The sequence below is a fragment of the Canis lupus genome, chromosome 17, assembly GCF_048164855.1.
Source record: "Canis lupus baileyi chromosome 17, mCanLup2.hap1, whole genome shotgun sequence".
NCBI lineage: Eukaryota > Metazoa > Chordata > Mammalia > Carnivora > Canidae > Canis > Canis lupus.
The window spans coordinates 32,021,073-32,038,029 of NC_132854.1; the positions used below are offsets into that span (position 1 = coordinate 32,021,073).

General features: G+C 42.6%; 1 protein-coding gene across 32 annotated transcripts in view; it reads right to left on the reverse strand.

Annotated features, from left to right (window-relative positions):
- The window catches only part of LMO7 (LIM domain 7), a 197,460-nt gene extending 183,152 nt beyond the window's left edge, over window positions 1-14,308 (reverse strand). For 25 of the 32 annotated variants that reach the window (XM_072782765.1, XM_072782754.1, XM_072782760.1 and 22 more), the window contains exons 1-2: window positions 13,986-14,308; window positions 13,054-13,130 (exon numbers count right to left, since the gene is read on the reverse strand). In XM_072782765.1, coding sequence (XP_072638866.1) covers window positions 13,054-13,130; window positions 13,986-14,196 — 288 coding nt within the window. In that variant the 5' untranslated portion in view covers window positions 14,197-14,308. The other 7 variants (XM_072782730.1, XM_072782763.1, XM_072782758.1 and 4 more) reach the window with 7 other exon arrangements.
- Between the last annotated feature and the right edge of the window lie 2,649 nt (window positions 14,309-16,957).

Consider the following 16,957-nt stretch of genomic DNA (forward strand, 5'->3'; position numbering starts at 1 on the left):
CTGCCTATGTCTCTGCCTCTCTCTCTCTCTGTGACTATCATAAATAAATAAAAATTTAAAAAAAAATTAAAAACAATGAGTTTCAGCTTCCCTTTTTCTCTCATTTCTGGAAGAAAAAAAAAAAAAACACCTCTTTGGAAAGCCTCCACCCCTCAGTATTATGTGCCATTTCAGAATAATGAAATAATGACTATAAGAACAAACAAAAAAAAGTACAGCACTTTGCAAGTATGTTTGAGTGGGGTTGAGGAAGAAATGTTCCTGTTCTCAAATTTTTAAAATTATTTTCATCTATTTCTAAGTAGGGTAAAGTTGCATTCTCCATCTTTGTGTCTTTTTTTTTTTTTTTCCATCTTTGTGTCTTTAAAAAAAAAAAAGAGAGAGATTTTATTTAGTCATGAGAGACACAGAGAAAGAGAGGCAGACATAGACAGAGGGAGAAGCAATCTCCCCTGGGGTGCCTGATGTGGGACCCGATCCCAGGACCCCAGGATCACAACCTGAGCCGAAAGCAGATGCTCAAGCACTGAGCCACCCAGGCATCGCAGCATCTTTGTGTCCTATTAGTACCAGGATTCCGGCTCTAGCTGGAGGACACCAATCAGTGAGTGGTGAGATCTTTTTCATGATGAATACCCCAAAGTTGCCAGATAAAGTACGGTCCCCAGTGCAGGATATTCAACTAAGGCAGTTCATCATCAAATGTTCTGGGATGTTTATACTATTGTATGATACTTCCTTACCTTTAGGCATCTTTACAATTGGTTGAACAAAGTCAATTTCTCATGTTTCAAATTTGTTTTAAAAAATTACTTTGAACTTGCTCAATGCAGAACTGAAGCTGAAGAAAAGCAAACAAGCAAAAAACCTAACATAACAAAAAACCAGCTCGTCTTGTTTAGTGAAGCACAGCCAGAGAGTCAGTCAAATCACAGGGTTAACAAGATTATCAGGTATAAAGAATTAAAAGACATTTGTTCATTCATCCATTTACTTATCCAACAAATATTTACTGAGTGTCTACTAAATATCTGGCAGTATTTAAGGCTTGAAAACAAAGTAAGCCCTTGCACAAAAGGCACTTATATATTCTAGTGAGAGAAACAGTCAAACCAAAAAGTATATCCTATAAAAGTGTTAAATGCTCTGAAATATTGGGATGCCTGGGTGACTCCACAGTTGAGCCTCTGCCTTCGGCTCAGGGTGTGATCCTGGGTCCGGATCAAGTCCCACATTGGGCTCCCTATGAAGAGCCTGCTTCTCCCTCTATGTCTCAGCCTCTCTTTGTGCATCTCCCATGAATAAATAAACATTTTTAAAAATGCTCTGAAATAGAAGAGTATGGAGTGACAAGAGACTGTTATTTTACAGTGAAGGAAGAAGGGTGGAGGAAGGAGGAGGTATCATTTGAACAGAGACCTGAATGAGTGAGAGAAACATATTTGTGCGGAAGGAATAGCAACACCAAAGCCCTAAAATAAAAATCTTTGCACAACTGGGGCAGCCCCAGTGGTGCAGCGGTTTAGTACCGCCTGCAGCTCGGGGTGTGATCCTGGGAAACCGGGATCGAGTCTCATGTTGGGCTCCCTGTACAGAGCCTGCTCCCTGTACAGAGCCCTCTGCCTGTGTCTCTCCCTATCACTCATGAATAAATAAATAAGAATTTTTTTTTAAATCTTTGAACATCTAAGGAATAGCAGGAAACCAGTATGACCAGAGCATGGTAAGAAAGAGTGAAAGCAGATAACAAGTGGGGAGTAGATCATACATGACTCTATGGACCATGGTTTAAAAATTCAGATTTTATTCAAAATGTAATGGATAGGGATCCCTGGGTGGCGCAGCGGTTTGGCGCCTGCCTTTGGCCCAGGGCACGATCCTGGAGACCCGGGATCGAATCCCACATCAGGCTCCCGGTGCATGGAGCCTGCTTCTCCCTCTGCCTGTGTCTCTGCCTCTCTCTCTCTCTCTGTGACTATCATAAATAAATAAAAATTTAAAAAAAAAAAAAACAAAAACAAAATGTAATGGATAGCCATTGTGGGGGGAGGAAAGGGCAGAGTTCAAAGTACACTCTCTGGTTTACTTTTCTTTTATCGAATTATAATTAACACACAGTGTTATATTAGTTTCAGGGGTATAATATAATGTTTCAACAATCCTATGCATTACGCTGTGCTCATCACAGCGAATCTTGATTCCCCTCACCTATTTCACCCATCCCCTACCCTACCCAACTCCCCTCTGGCAACTGTTTATTCTCTATATTTAAAAGTCTGGAGTTTTTTTGCTATTCGTCTCTTTTCATTTGTTCATTTTGTTTATTGAATCACATGACCTTCTAGGTCCATCCATGTTGCAAATAACAAGATCTCATTCTTTTTATAGCTGTAGAATATTCCATTGTATATATACCACATCTTTATCCATTCATCTACTGAGGAACACTTTGGTTGCTTCCAATATTTGGCTACTGTAAATAATGCTACAATAAACATAGGGGTGCATATATCTTTTCAAATTAGTATCTCTCTTTTCAAATTACCCAAATTCTTTGGGTAAATACCCAGTAGTGGAATTACTGGATCATATGGTAATTCTATTTTTAATTTTTTGAGGAACCTCCATACCATTTTCTATAGTGCCCAACAAATAGTGCATTCCTAGTAACAGTACATGAGAGTTTTTCTCCACATCCTCACCAACACTTGTTATTTCTTGTCTTTTTTATTCTAATCATTTTGACTAGTGTAAGGGGATATCTCATTGTGGTTTCAATTTGTATCTCCCTGATGACTACTGATGCAGAGCATCTTTTCATGAATCTGTTGGCCATTTGCATGTTTTCTTTCTGGTTTACACTTTTAAAGAGGAATTGTGGCTGTTACACTGGAAGCAGGAAGGATGGTAGATAAGGCAAGATGTGGTCAGATACTGGATATATTTGAAGATACAGCCAACTGAATTTCTTGACAAACTAGATGTGGAGTGTAATAGAAACAAGAGTCAACAATGACTTCAAAGGTGGGACCTGAGCAAGTGGGTTAACTGTGGTGCCATTTACAAAGATGGGAAACACTGGGAGGATGAGTAGGTAGGTGATGGGTAAGGGGAGGAACTCAGAATTTTGTTGTGAACAAAGTGGGATGTGCCTATTTGACCTACAATTGGAAATCTTAAGTGTCTATCTATGCCTGTGCACATACATACCCACATACTTATACACACACATACACAGAGTGTAGGGGTTGGGAGAGAGGGAGAGAAAGGAAGGTTAGAAACATCGTCAGGAATATACATAAGGAAGTCATCAGCATATAAAAGGTATATAGAGCTGTTTATTGATAATAGGGAGAGGTTATAGACAAATCAGGGAAGACATGGAATATGAACCCAGATATACCTGAGTATTTACTGATCAAATAATTAGGAGGATTTAGCAAAGGAAAATCATAAACATCAAGTAAAATGGGAGAAAAATCCAGAGAACAGTTGAAGGAAATGCTTCAAGAAGGTAGGTATGATTGTGTTTGCTTTTAATAGATTGACAATATTTTCTTTGGACAATATGCAAATCGATTACATACCATTCAAGAAGTGAAGGCAAAATGTTTGTTTCTCTTTCCTCAGGTAGAATGAAAGACTTTAAACTCTAATGAGAAAGAATTCCAGAATCCAAGTTTATAACAAAGTTGGCAATGAGTGCCCTTCCTTGAATATTATGATATGGTGAAACAAAAGACACTTCCTTCCCAGCTCAGGCATCTAGGTCAAATTTCGACCTAGTCAAGAAGAGGAAATCTTTGATCATTGCTTCAATACTTACACATATGAAATACTAACTAGAATGTATCCTCATTGAAAACATGACATAGATTTTGAAGCACTGTACAATAACGGTCTGTACAATTTCTGGTATGTTATGAACTACTGATATGTAGGTCAATAAGAAATTGATAATTTTATAAATAGTCCTAAAGAAATTAATTAGATATAATTTATCTTCTCTAGCTCAAAGTATAACTCAATGTCATCATATAAAAATGCTTCCCTTTAATAACACTTTAAATGGTTTACTGAGCATTAATATATTCACTTAGATATACCAGGACATATAAATCTAAAGTCTGCAATTGATCAAGAATGTCCATCTAGTTTATAGAATATTTGATCATAATGTGCTTTCCAGGCACTAACATCATAAGGCAGAAGCTAAGCTGTTCTAGTATGTAGGACTTGTCATAAACAGAAAATAGCTAATCTTACTGCTTTAGACAGAAGACTGAGAGCCCATTCTCTTCTGATTTACAAATCATGTACCACGATTTACTGTCCATTGTCACCCTGAGACATTGAGTGTAGTGATTATAAGGGCAGACTGTGGAGTCACATAGCCTGGGTTCAAATCCCAACTACCACTTACTAGTTCTAGTGTTTCCCTGAGTAAATTACTTGACCTCTCACCCCTCTTTTTCCTCATCAGAGAAAATACCCGTGGGTAATCACGTCCATTACAAAGGTATGCAAGGTTAATACATGTGCCATATGTCTTGTATATGTAGAAAAAAGTACTAGCTGCTCTGACAGTTACCTTCTCTTGTAAAACCTTCATGGCAGGTAACTCACTGCCTATTCAAGTCAGCCTATTCTGGCACAGGATAGCACTTTGTTTATAGAAACAGCTTCAGAATACTTGATGCCAGAGTCTCACTGTACCTCATCAGTAATTACTAGTGTTGCCCTTTGAACCCATACAGAATTTTTCTAATCTCTCTCCTTATGACAATCCCCGCTGTACTTAAAGACAGACATAATATCTACCGCTGTACACCATCATCTCAATGCACTCAAGCACCAAACTGATTATCGTATGCACAACAGTCTTTGAGAATCCTATGAGGGAGGATTTTGCAATTTTTGGAAAGACTGTTTATGGGACTGTGCTGTGAGTCATCTGTAGAATGTGCTAATGCCTATCTACTTAGAGCAAAGTGGCAGATTGAGCATGTTAAACCTCTGTTCCCAAAGTTGTGCACAGATGACAATTCTTATCCTTATTAAGAGCTTTGAGTACATCAAAAGTGTTTTTAAAAACACACACCTAGTAATTATCTTTAGAAACTGAAGAGTAAGCACAGGTACACATATTTTATCATTTCCTCAGGCTCTAATACACTTTTGACAGTCTACAGGCTTAAGGAGATGTGCAAGCATTAATTAAATAAGCCAATCTCTTAACAGGACACAAAACATTCATTCCTTCAACAAGCATTTGAGGAACTATAGGATAGAGGACAGCAGAAACAATTCAGTCTGCAGATGGTAAGAGATGAAATTATTTTCCTACATCTATTTTCTCTAAACTAAAAGGGTTGAACAAATTGATTAATGGTGCTTTGTTTTTCTTAACATTCTCAAAACTAGAACTTTTCTTTAATTCAAATACTGTTATGTTGACAAGCAGTTTAAAAAGGTAGGAGGATGTTAAAGGAGCCAGTTAGTCTCAACAGGAGACCCTTACTAGCCACAGTGCTCCTGGCACCCAGAGAGCATGCATGCTAGAGCACTGCACGAAGGACAAGAACCAAACTGAATGAAGCAGCATACTCCCTGCCACATGCTCAGGACATTATTCACCTCTCAGCCTAAGAGAAGCTTTAAGGATTTCTGTGCTTTATCAATGGTTGTAGAAACACCGAGGTGCTCCACTTCCTCAAAATGGCCAATTATTCCATTCTTCATCTCAAAATTTTGTTGAGAATTCAGAGGGTGTATCTCCAAACAACCCAAAAAAGAAACAAGATGACTCAGGAGACACTTCCTTAACGGTCCTACCATGTCCATGACCTTGGGGACGCACTTTACCAGGCCAGGGGTCCGCTGAGCCCTTTGTGACCTCATGTTTCAACTTCTCACTAGGAGGAAACTGAATGAGTCATTTGTTAGATAAATGTTTGACATCACTAGGGATCTGAAAAGAGGAGAATAACACGCATCTTTCACCTATTTATTTAGAGAAAAAAACACAAATGACAATTTCTAATTCTGGCCAGAATATGGAGAAGCTGGGGCCCTTCTATCTCTGCTGATGGTTGCAAACCAGCACATAGCTTTCGGAGGGTAACTTGGTAATATGTCAAGAACCAAAACAATCAGGGCGCCTGGGTGGGTCAGTCAGTTGAGCGTCTGCCTTCAGCTCAGGTCATGATCCCAGGGCCCTGGGATTGAACTCCACATCAGGCTCTCTGCTCAGCAGAGTCTGCTTCTCCCTATCCTTCTGCTCCACCTCCTCCCCCACCCCCTCAAGCTTTCTCTCAAATAAATAAAAAATCAAAAAAAAAAATCATTCATTCCCTTTGACCCAGTGAATCCATCCCTCTAATTGGTTCAAGGACACACCAGTTTTTAAATGTACTAGTTCTTTGTATTTCTCCCCATTTTTTTTTAATTTTTATTTATTTATGATAGTCACACAGAGAGAGAGAAAGAGAGGCAGAGACATAGGCAGAGGGAGAAGCAGGCTCCATGCACCGGGAGCCCGACGTGGGATTCGATCCCGGGTCTCCAGGATCGCGCCCTGCGCCAAAGGCAGGCGCTAAACCGCTGCGCCACCCAGGGCTCCCTATTTCTCCCCATTTTAAGAAGAGGTCCACTTCTAACTTTCAGTGCATGAGCAAGTTGGAAAGATCCAGAATAACACTGTACTGGAATCCTCCTAGTTCCCCAGGAAATACCTTGACATATGTGCTTATACCTCCTGGAGTCAGGCTATTATTATTCTAAGGGCATCCCTGTCCTGGTTCCTATTTGTGTGAATCAGTTCCTTCTCAAGAAGATTTTGTGAGCACTATTGTCTCTTACCATCCTTCTTGTCCTGGAATTTATTTTCCAAATAAGGATATTGTGTTCAAGTGACAGTAAAATGCTATATAAAGAAAAAAGGAACAAATTGACAATCAAGATATTTCTTGGCTGTTCAAAACTACACTAAGAAATTTAAGATGCCAGAAACCGAAAGGGTGGTTGCCTATAAGAGGTAGAGTCTAATGTGCCCTTCTGGAAGGGAATTTTGTTGAGTGATAAAATGTTCTACATGTTGATTCAATTGCTGGTTATGTGGTTATAAACATTGGACAAAATTCCTACAACTGTACACTTAAAATCTGTGCATTTCTCTGCATGTCAACATGACCTGAGTAAAAATAAGCTTCTCTAGGCAACTCCTAAAAGTTGTGCTATATACAACCTCAAGCTCTTGCAACAAGTTATAAATCCACAAAGTCAGCAAACGTGTTAGTCCCGCTGCAGCCTGATGTACATGCTGCGTCTCCGTCTCCGTGAGCTTGCTTGACTCCGCCAGCAGACTCAGACTGCCTCCTAAATGCTGTCACTATACATTGTGCAAATTTCCTCTATGGCAATTATGTGACAGTGGTGCTGTGTGTGTTTGTGTGTCTGCTCCTTGTGGAGCATGTCTCTGGAAGTCCAGCAAAGAGGCTAAGCATGTGGCATTTGAATCATCAAGTCTGTCAGGTGGCTGGTCCAGAGTAACACATAACAGGCATTTTCTGGGTAACAAAATAACTGAGTGCAAATCTCCATGAGGGTAAGGATTAATCGGAAGGCAGGAAGAAGAGCGACATGACTCAGGAGCAGGGCTGGAGGAGAGGAAAAAGCACTGGGTAAATAGGCAAGTGCACACCAGCACCCAGATGAAGGCACATCTTGTAGCTGGTCCAGACCAAACAACCCCCAAGCAATGAACTCAGCTTTAGACACTGAAGCAAGTTTCCACTGGGAGAAGAAATAAATTGTGCTCCTTAAAACCCTATTTTTAAATTTTGTTAAAGCTGTAGCCTTCAGACTGTACTTTTATTCCACATTTACCAGGGACTATGTCAAATCCCTGAAATAGATACTGTTCCTGCCCTCGGTTAGCTCCTTGTCTAATATGGAAAAATGGATAGAATTATACCATGGTGTGCAAAAAGAAAGATCTAGAAGAGCGACAGAGGAGAGGAGGGAATGGGTGGAGTGGAGGTGTGCTGGTTCGGAAAAGGCCCCACATAAAGGTTGATTTTAGTCCAAGCCTGGGGGACTGGAAAGAAGTCATGGGTATTAGGTAAACAAGGAAAGACCAACTGGCTCCTTTTACCTCCTCCTTCCTTTTTAAACAAGGAATAATCTGAATTCCATGCACAATAGCCTGAAGGTGAGAAAACAGCTTCCTGTGGGTGGGAAAACACAAGCAAGGATCAGAGAGCACTAATCACTTTGCAGTCTGCCTGTCACTGAACAGGCACAACCATCATGGGAAGTTCAACAAAGAAAACTGAGCCCTATGGCATTTAGGTCCCAGAGCCAAGACCTGAACCGTGGTTTGTTCCCAATACTGTGACGGTTTTCCCTTTTTAAATTTTTTCCAATTTCATTGAGATATAACTGACACACAGTTCAGTATACATTTAACATGTACCACACGATGACCTGACATGCATATGTTGCAAAATGCTTGCCACAAAAAGTTAACATCTCCCCATATAATTACAGAAAACATTTCTTTACCTTCCAATGAGAAATGTTAGGAGCTACTCTCTTAGTAATTTTCAAATATACCATACGGCAGTATTGACTATAGTCACCATGAATTAGATTAAATAGTCAAAAGGTACAAACTTCCAATTATAAGACAAATAAGTACTCCGTATGTAATGTACAAAACAGTGCTCTTAATCTCTATGCTATCTGGCAACTAGGCAAACAGTTACAGAGAAAAGATTAAAAAATAAAAATAGATATATAGGCAGAGATGAGATTGTAAAAAGCTGTAAACGCTATCGTATGCTTCACGGTGCAATGTAAATAAAGATTGTGGACTTTAGGGGAACCTATGTGGCTCAGCTGGTTAAGTGTCTGACTTCAGCTCAGGTCAGGACCCCAGGGTCCTGGGATCAAGCCCCATATTGTGCTCCCTGCTCAGTGGGGAGTCTGCTGCTTCTTTGCCCTCTATGTGAGCTCTCTCTCTCATAAATAAATAAAATCTCTAAAATAAATAAATAAATAATAAAGATTGTGGACTTTAAAATCTTTTCATGACTCCCAGAGAAGGAATTAACAAAATCAGGTTTTTATTTTGAAAAAATAATTTCGGCTGCAACAGGTAGTATAAGAATTATTTCCTAACATTTAAATTTTTAAATAAATTTTTACCATCATAGTTATTTCCAGGTTTGATATCTGTTCATTGAAATTATACATAACTACCAGAAATGCTTTTATGAATTCAGGAACATTTTCAAATGGATGTTTACATCATTCTATATACATCTGAAAAGCCACAGCACGAGTCCATGAAACCCTCATTTAGTCCACAGATAATGCTTGTGTGCACTGAGGACTCATGTATCCCGAGTAAACCCTTTCAAACTAGACCACAGGTTGGAAATCACTAGCAGAAAGGATATGGTTTACAGAGAAAGAGGAAAATCACTTAGAAAGATTTAGGGGTAGGCAGAGAAACAGACTAATTGAAGTAAGTGAGTAAGGAGTCATATTCCTATACCAGGTTTGGCAATGAGCTCAACTTGGCATCCTCAGGTCCTTCTGCAGGGTGACAGTGATATGGAAAGAATCAAACTCAGAGATAAGAGGAAGCACAGGTGAGCAAGGAGGTGGGGAATGAGGTTAGCTTGTTCCCACTCCAACCATACTGTACTTACTACTGTATTTAAACTTCAACCCAGACAGCAACATTAACCCACAGATTGTAAACACTGACTGTGACCAGCCAATGCAATGAGTGATGGATCCAGTTTTCAATCTTATTGGTATTTTGTCAATTTACTACTAAGGCTTTTTAATGCCCCAAAACAGAGAGACAGAGGTAACTGTTAGGTATAGAAAATTAGAAGGTGCTGCAGAAGAGGTCTAAAATTAGAGGGTCTGGCAGGCAATTTCTGCTTCATCACCCACCCACTCCGTGACCTTGCTAGAGTCAGGCTCCTCTCAGCCTCTGTCTTTAAACTATTACATTATTTGGCTTTAAACCAGTGTTTAATCATAAACCAGCTCTGCTACATTATTAATATTCCAAAGAGCACTTCCAACCAGATAATAATCCAATATCATCATGTTGAATTAAAGGGTCACATGACCACATTTGCTTTAAGTTGAAATATTATACTAACCCTAAGTATACATACATTTCTAACCATTTAAGCACAATTTAAACTAGTCATAAAATTTTAATCCCTAGAATAATAACCACTAGTCCTTGCCTCGCCCTTTTTCCTCCTCCTCCCAAAATAAAATTAATAAAACTTTAACTTTGGTTGTGGGAATAATACATCAGCTATTTAAAATCACAGGGAATAGAAATGACAAGAACATACTAACATGGACACTAGCCATCATGCAAAATTTTACAAGGTTATTGGAGTTTCTTGACCTTGGGATAGTCAAAGCTGCAGCTGAGAATGAAAACAGCAAAGTATATTATAAACATATATGTGTTTATATATATGAATGACCCACATAGGCCTCAATATATGTAGAGAAAGTATGATAGGGAACGTGGAGCAAGAATATTAGCAAGTAGAAGAAAGACACCATAATCTTCCTCACTTTCCAAAATGTTATAAAATACACTCCAGGATTAATATTTTATCTTTAAATTAGGGGTTCCCAGAGTTAAGAGGCAATTGTGGTAACAAGGGAGTCATCCACTCTGCATCTTTTGGCAAGAACAAAATTTTAAAATATGTGCTTTAGTTGTAAAGGCGAAGCTAAGAAGACACATAAATTGGACACTAACTGGAGAAATAAAATAAACCTAACAGCGAGCCCATTGCTGTCATTTTGAATGTCTTGGGCGTTTGAAAGTATACATGAATATGTAAATTATTCACATATCTTCAAGGAACATACTGCCTTGCTTCCAGTGGCACTAGGAAAAAAAATGAGGTGAATTTTAATCTCATGAACTATATTATGATGATATGTCAAAGCCTTTAGATAATGTGTCTCTCTGTTAAAGATGAACACATTTAGATGAAATGGATGAGAGTGGGAAGATGAGCACATGGACCACGCACTCTGATATCTTTTATTGCAACACACTTCCCTCCAGTTTATTAGATGCAAATTTCTCACAGAGAGCCTACACAACCATGAGAAAGCTAAAACAAACAAGGAATTTTTAGATTTCCAAAATCTGTATACTAAAAAAGAGAAGTGTGAAATGATCCATATCCAGAGATTTCCTGAAGGAAATACACAGCATACAGATACAAACTCCACATAGAGGAGTCCTCATATTTCTTCCCTTCTCTCTCCCCCATCCCCACCACTCAAAAACCAAAGGACAAGTTTAATTGCTTTCCTAAAATTATGCAGCACAAATACTACAAATGGAAAATTACCTTTGGACGCCTTGGCTTTTCAAAGTTTCTGAATGAGGGAAGTCATTTCTCTTAACTGCATTGCTGAAATTTTTCCACTCTCATTTCAATTCAAAAATACAGTGTTTATTCTCTCAACCTCCCCATGCCCTCCCCTCACATCCTCCTCCTCCTCCCCTCACACCTTTCTAAATCACCTTCAGACTAGTTCAAAGTTCATTCCAAAAAGGACACCAACAGCGAATTTCTTGACGGCTTCTCCCCCACTTTCTAGTGCATAATGCTACTCACATCTCACATTTCTTTATTTACTGTTAGAAATGTAACACTGAAAGTTTATTCTCCTTTTCCCCACATATGTACATTTGTTTCTTTAGAGACAAAGGAATTATGTTTAAACACTGTGTGCTTTGGGATTTTTAAATGGGTTGTTTCCTATGGAATAACCTTTAAACCAAATTTGCATTTTTGACTACGTTGAACAAGCCCGCACGTGGCACCAATAACTTCTAAAAAACTGCAAGGCTAGTGTAGGCAACAATTTTCTAACAAGAGGTTGCTCCGAATTCACATCTGCTCTGAATACTTCCCTAGCGTCATCTTTTTCATCCAGTGGAAAAATGGATAGAAGTCCTGGTGTAACCATTTTTTTATAATTTTTATTTATTTATGATAGCCACACAGAGAGAGAGAGAGAGGCAGAGACACAGGCAGAGGGAGAAGCAGGCTCCATGCACCGGGAGCCCGACGTGGGATTCGATCCGGGGTCTCCAGGATCGCGCCCCGGGCCAAAGGCAGGCGCCAAACCGCTGCGCCACCCAGGGATCCCCTGGTGTTACCTTTTTATAGATAAATGTAACCTTAAGGCGTCATGAAGAAACCTCCTCGAGACCATCTGCATTTCGGTGGAAATGGAAGATCTCTGGGGGCACAGCTGGGAAAGTAACTGCCCTTCAGTGCGTGACCCCCAGGGGACCTTGGTCTCAGCAATGCCGACTTTGAATAAGTGAGAACCCTGACTTCCATCCCGGGCTCCAGAGGCCGCGCGGGAGAAAACATCTCCCCAGGTGCGCCTCGAGTGTCTAACCTCGTCCGGCCGCCCCCCCACAACGGCGCCGTTAATACACCGCCTGCAGGGAAGAGCCGGGCGCCCGCAGGAACGACCCCCGAAGGGCCGCCCGTGCCCCTGTGCTGACGTGGTCTGGCGCACGGAGATGTGCGGTCCCCAAACCCAAGAGGGCGAGCGCTCGACTCTGCCCTGGCAGAGGGGCTCCGGGGGAAGCCAGCGAGCCCGCCGCGGGGGGAGCAGCAGCACGAGGCTTGGCTGGACTTTGTTAAAAGACAGAAGCAGGGGGATCCCTGGTGGCTCAGCGGTTGGCGCCTGCCTCTGGCCCAGGGCGCGATCCTGGGGTCCCCGGATCCAGTCCCGCGTCGGGCTCCCTGCATGGAGCCTGCTGCTCCCTCCTCCTGTGTCTCTGCCTCTCTACCCGCCCCCCCTCTCTATCATAAATAAATCTTAAAAAAAAAAAAAAAAAATAGAAGCAGCAAGAGTTGCAAAGTCCCCCAAATTGCAAACCAACCCGCTTCCGCGCGCCAGCGCAGGTCCCGGGAGGAGGCCCGCAAACTCGTGCGGAAAAGAGTTAAGGGCACTCACCTCCACCCATCTCTGGGCCTCGGCGAAGGCTACCGCGCAGTCGGCCCCGGGCTCCTCCATCCCTTCCAGGACTAGGACTAGGGGCAAGAGGGAGAGAGAGGAAGGCGCGGTGAGGGCGGTGAGGGCGGAGGGCCGGGGTCCCGCGCGCGTCTGGCCCTAACGCCCCGCCTCTGCTCGAGCCGCGAGGCGCCCGGGCTCTCTTTCCCCCTTTGTTGCGCTCCGCAGTTTGGAAAAGTTTCGAACCCACAAGGACTTGAAGACGTGGCTGCCTCCCAACTCCTGAAAACGACCCCGGGGCCCGGCCACTGCGGAGACCTCGAAGGTCGCAGCGCTGCGGCCGCCGCCCTCCCCGGAACCGGCCCGCCCCAGCCCACCCCGAGCCGCGGAGTCGCCGCTTCCGTCCGCCTCCGCCCCCCGCCCCCCCCGGGGCTCCCCGGGGGGCTCCCGGCCGCAGCCGCCCTTGTGGGCAGACCGTCTGGGCCAGGGATGCCACCGAGCGCCAAGGCCACGCTCCGGCTCCCGCGGCTCCGCCCGGAGGGGCTGCGCCCCCGCGCCCGCGCCCGCAGCCGCATCCTCCCGGTGCCCTGCCTCCTGGCCGCCGTCCTTCTCCCGGCCCGGCTTAGCGACGCCCCCTCGGCTCGCGGCCGCCCGACCCGCCTGACATACCAGGAATAGCTGCACACAATTGCACCTTTCCGGGCCAAGAAACTTCCCCGGGGAGGAGCGCGGCCCGCAGTGACGCGCAGCGCCCGCCCCGCCGCCCTCACCTGCGGCCCGAGCCCGCCGCGCGCGCCTCCGCCAGGTGCGTGGCCTCCGCCAGGTGCGTGGCCTCCCCCGCGGGATCCCGGGCCCTCCTGGCGGCAGGTGAGGGCAGCGGCCTGAGCGCGCGCCGCCCATCCCCGCCCCCCCCCCCCCCACACACACACACTCACCGGGCGGGCCCCCGCTCCGCCCCGCTTCCAGGTGGGGGAGATGGAAGGCACCTGCCTCTCCAGCCGGGTGTCTCCGCGGAGGCTCGGGGCGGAGGGAGGCCTCGCATTTCTTTCCCTCCCTCGCCCTGAGCGTCGCGGAGTAAGGTGACAGGTATTCGGAGTCCCCGGCGGTCCTGCGTGTGTGCGCAGGGCTGGAGGGTCGGAAGCTCATGGTTCGGCGTATGGGACTTCTTTTCCCACAAAAATCAAACCTTTGGAAAGGAACGTGTTCATTGGTCTAGTCTCCCTGGGACCTCGCGTGATGCTCCTGGAGCCCTATTCAGGCCACATGTACACGACGTCACCTTTGAAGGAAGGTGAAGATCGGTTCTTTCTCCTGTAAAAGAAACAAACCCTTATTTTTTTTTTTTTCTGGTTGATTGATGTCGTTTTTCATCATAAACAAGCACAGAGCAGGAGACTAGTATAATGAATAGCAGAAACGTAGCATCTATATTTAACAATCATTTGCATTTTGCCTTATTTACTTCCTCACCTTCGTTTCCTGCTTACGCGTAGATATTATTATATTTTCACCCCTAAGTATTACAACATACACCTCAGTTTTTCAAAGGGCACTTTTCTCCATAATCTTATTTCCATTTTCACACCTAACTGAAGCTAACAATAATTACCTACTATCAATTTAAGCCCAATTCAGACTCAAATTCCTCCACTGATCCCAAAATACCTTTTACAGCTGTCTTACTCAGACCAGAATCCAAACAATGACAACACATTGCATTTGGTTAGATCTTTTTTTAGCCTGGAATAGCCTCCTTCAACCGCCCCCCACACACTGCATTTTTTATGTTTTATTACTAAAGTATTTTTTTAATTTGGTTTTTATTTTCCATACAGTTTACACTATTATATTAGTTTCAGGTGTACAATGTAGTGACTTCAACACTTCCATACATCACCTGGTGCTCATCAGGACAAGTGGGCTTCTTAATCCCCATCCCCTATTTCACCCATTCCCCTACACCCACCCCTCTTATAACCATCAGTTATCATTAAGAATGTTTCTTTATTTGTCTCTCTCTTTTTTTTCTCTTTACTTGTCTGTTATGTTTCTTAAATTCCTGAGGTTTTTTTTAGAATGGCATTGTCTTGTTAGACTCTGACTCCCATGCACTTCCAGTCCAGGAGAAGGACAGACATTCCCCAAGCTTCATGAGAGTTACTGTTACTACAGTTACTATATACATATACTATACTGTTCAAAGCTGCTGCTATGTAATTTGACTTAAAGCTTTGAGGATAACACCCCAGAATGGTAAGAAGCAGAGTTGGGAATCTGAATGACTAAGATTACCAAGTTACCAGACACACTGAGCTTCAATTTCTTCATCTGAAAAATGTACTGATAATAACTACTTCAAATGGAAGTTGTGAGAATTAAATAGAATGGTGTATGTAAAAACCATTTCTTGGCATATAGTAGGCACTTAATAAATGATAGTTATTTCCCATTTCTAACAGTAGTGTGTCAGATATGGATTTTTCCTGATAAATGGGAATTTCATTTATTTGTGCAAATACTTACATGGAAAGAGCTGTAGGGTACTGTGAACTCTATTTCAAATTAGCTTAGGCACCAGCCATTTCTGTCTCATTAACGATAGAATTTGCAACTCAGAAGTCCCAAATCCAAATCTTTGCCTTCTATTCAGTCATTGAGTGCTTTATCTGTATAGAAAGATTTCTACAGCTCTGTAGAGAAATGTAACCTATCTCAGGAGTTTAAAGTTAAACTCACAGCAATAAACATCAAGAATATTATTCATTTTCCTGAAGAATTTGAAGTACCTTCCAATATTTAAAAATAGTACAATTGTTCTGTGTTTATACATTAGTGATGAACTGTTGGTGGGATAAAGTGGTACAACCTTTCTTGAAGGTAATTTGACAAATATTAAACAAATTTTTAATTACTCATACTCTGTTGCAGCAATTCCACTTCTGGGTACTTATTTTAAGCATATGAAGAAAGATCTGTGCACAAAATGAGCAGCTGTGGTGGATACAGATACACTAGCCAAACCTTCCTTTGGAGGAGGAGTCTGGTCAGCCCTTTAAGGTCGGCCTCAGCTGCAGAGTGCAGCCAGTCTCCTTTGAGTTCATCATGGCCCTCCCAGAGCTGCTCTCATCTGGTGATTGAGTGACTGCACGACTGTATGTTAGAAAAGCCCAGTCGGGGCTCTCGGGTGACTCAGTCAGTTAAGCATCTTCCTTTGGCTCAGGTCATGATCCCAGGATCCTCCACTCCACTTGGGGCTCCCTGCTCAGCAGAGAGTCTGCTTCTCTCTCTGCCTCTGCCTCCTCTCCACCACCACCTCATACTCTCTCGCTCTCTCTCAAATGAATAAATAAAATCCTAAAAAAAAAAAGAAAAAAGAAAGAAAAAAAAAAAAAAGCCCAGTCATTTCCCCCCAAAACAGTACCTCTGATGGGTCCTTTCCATAAACATGAGGCCTGGGTCACAGTGCAACTTCTCCCTTGCTCTTTCCTGCTTCTTCCCTCTTCATTTCATAGGGGTCAATCCCTAATAAATATCTTGCTCTTTAAACTCCATTTCTTTCAGCTTCTGGAGGACTAAACTTGTGATGACATGATGCATTTGTTAAAAATTAAAATCAGGGGCATCTGGGTAACTCAGTCGGTTAAATGTCTGCTTTCAGCTCAAGTCATGATCCTGATATCCCGGGATTGAGCCCTGAATCTGGTTCCCTGCTGAGCAGGGAGCCTGCTTTTTCTCTCTGCACTCTTGCACTCTCTTTCTCTCTGTCTCTCTCTCTCGTATTCTCTCAAATAAATACAATTTTTTAAAAAATGAAAATCTCAAAGCAATCTAAACAACAGGGACAGTGGAGTAAATTACGTTTCTTCTGTAGAGTGGGATATCACTCAGTCACTAAAAATGTGAAAGG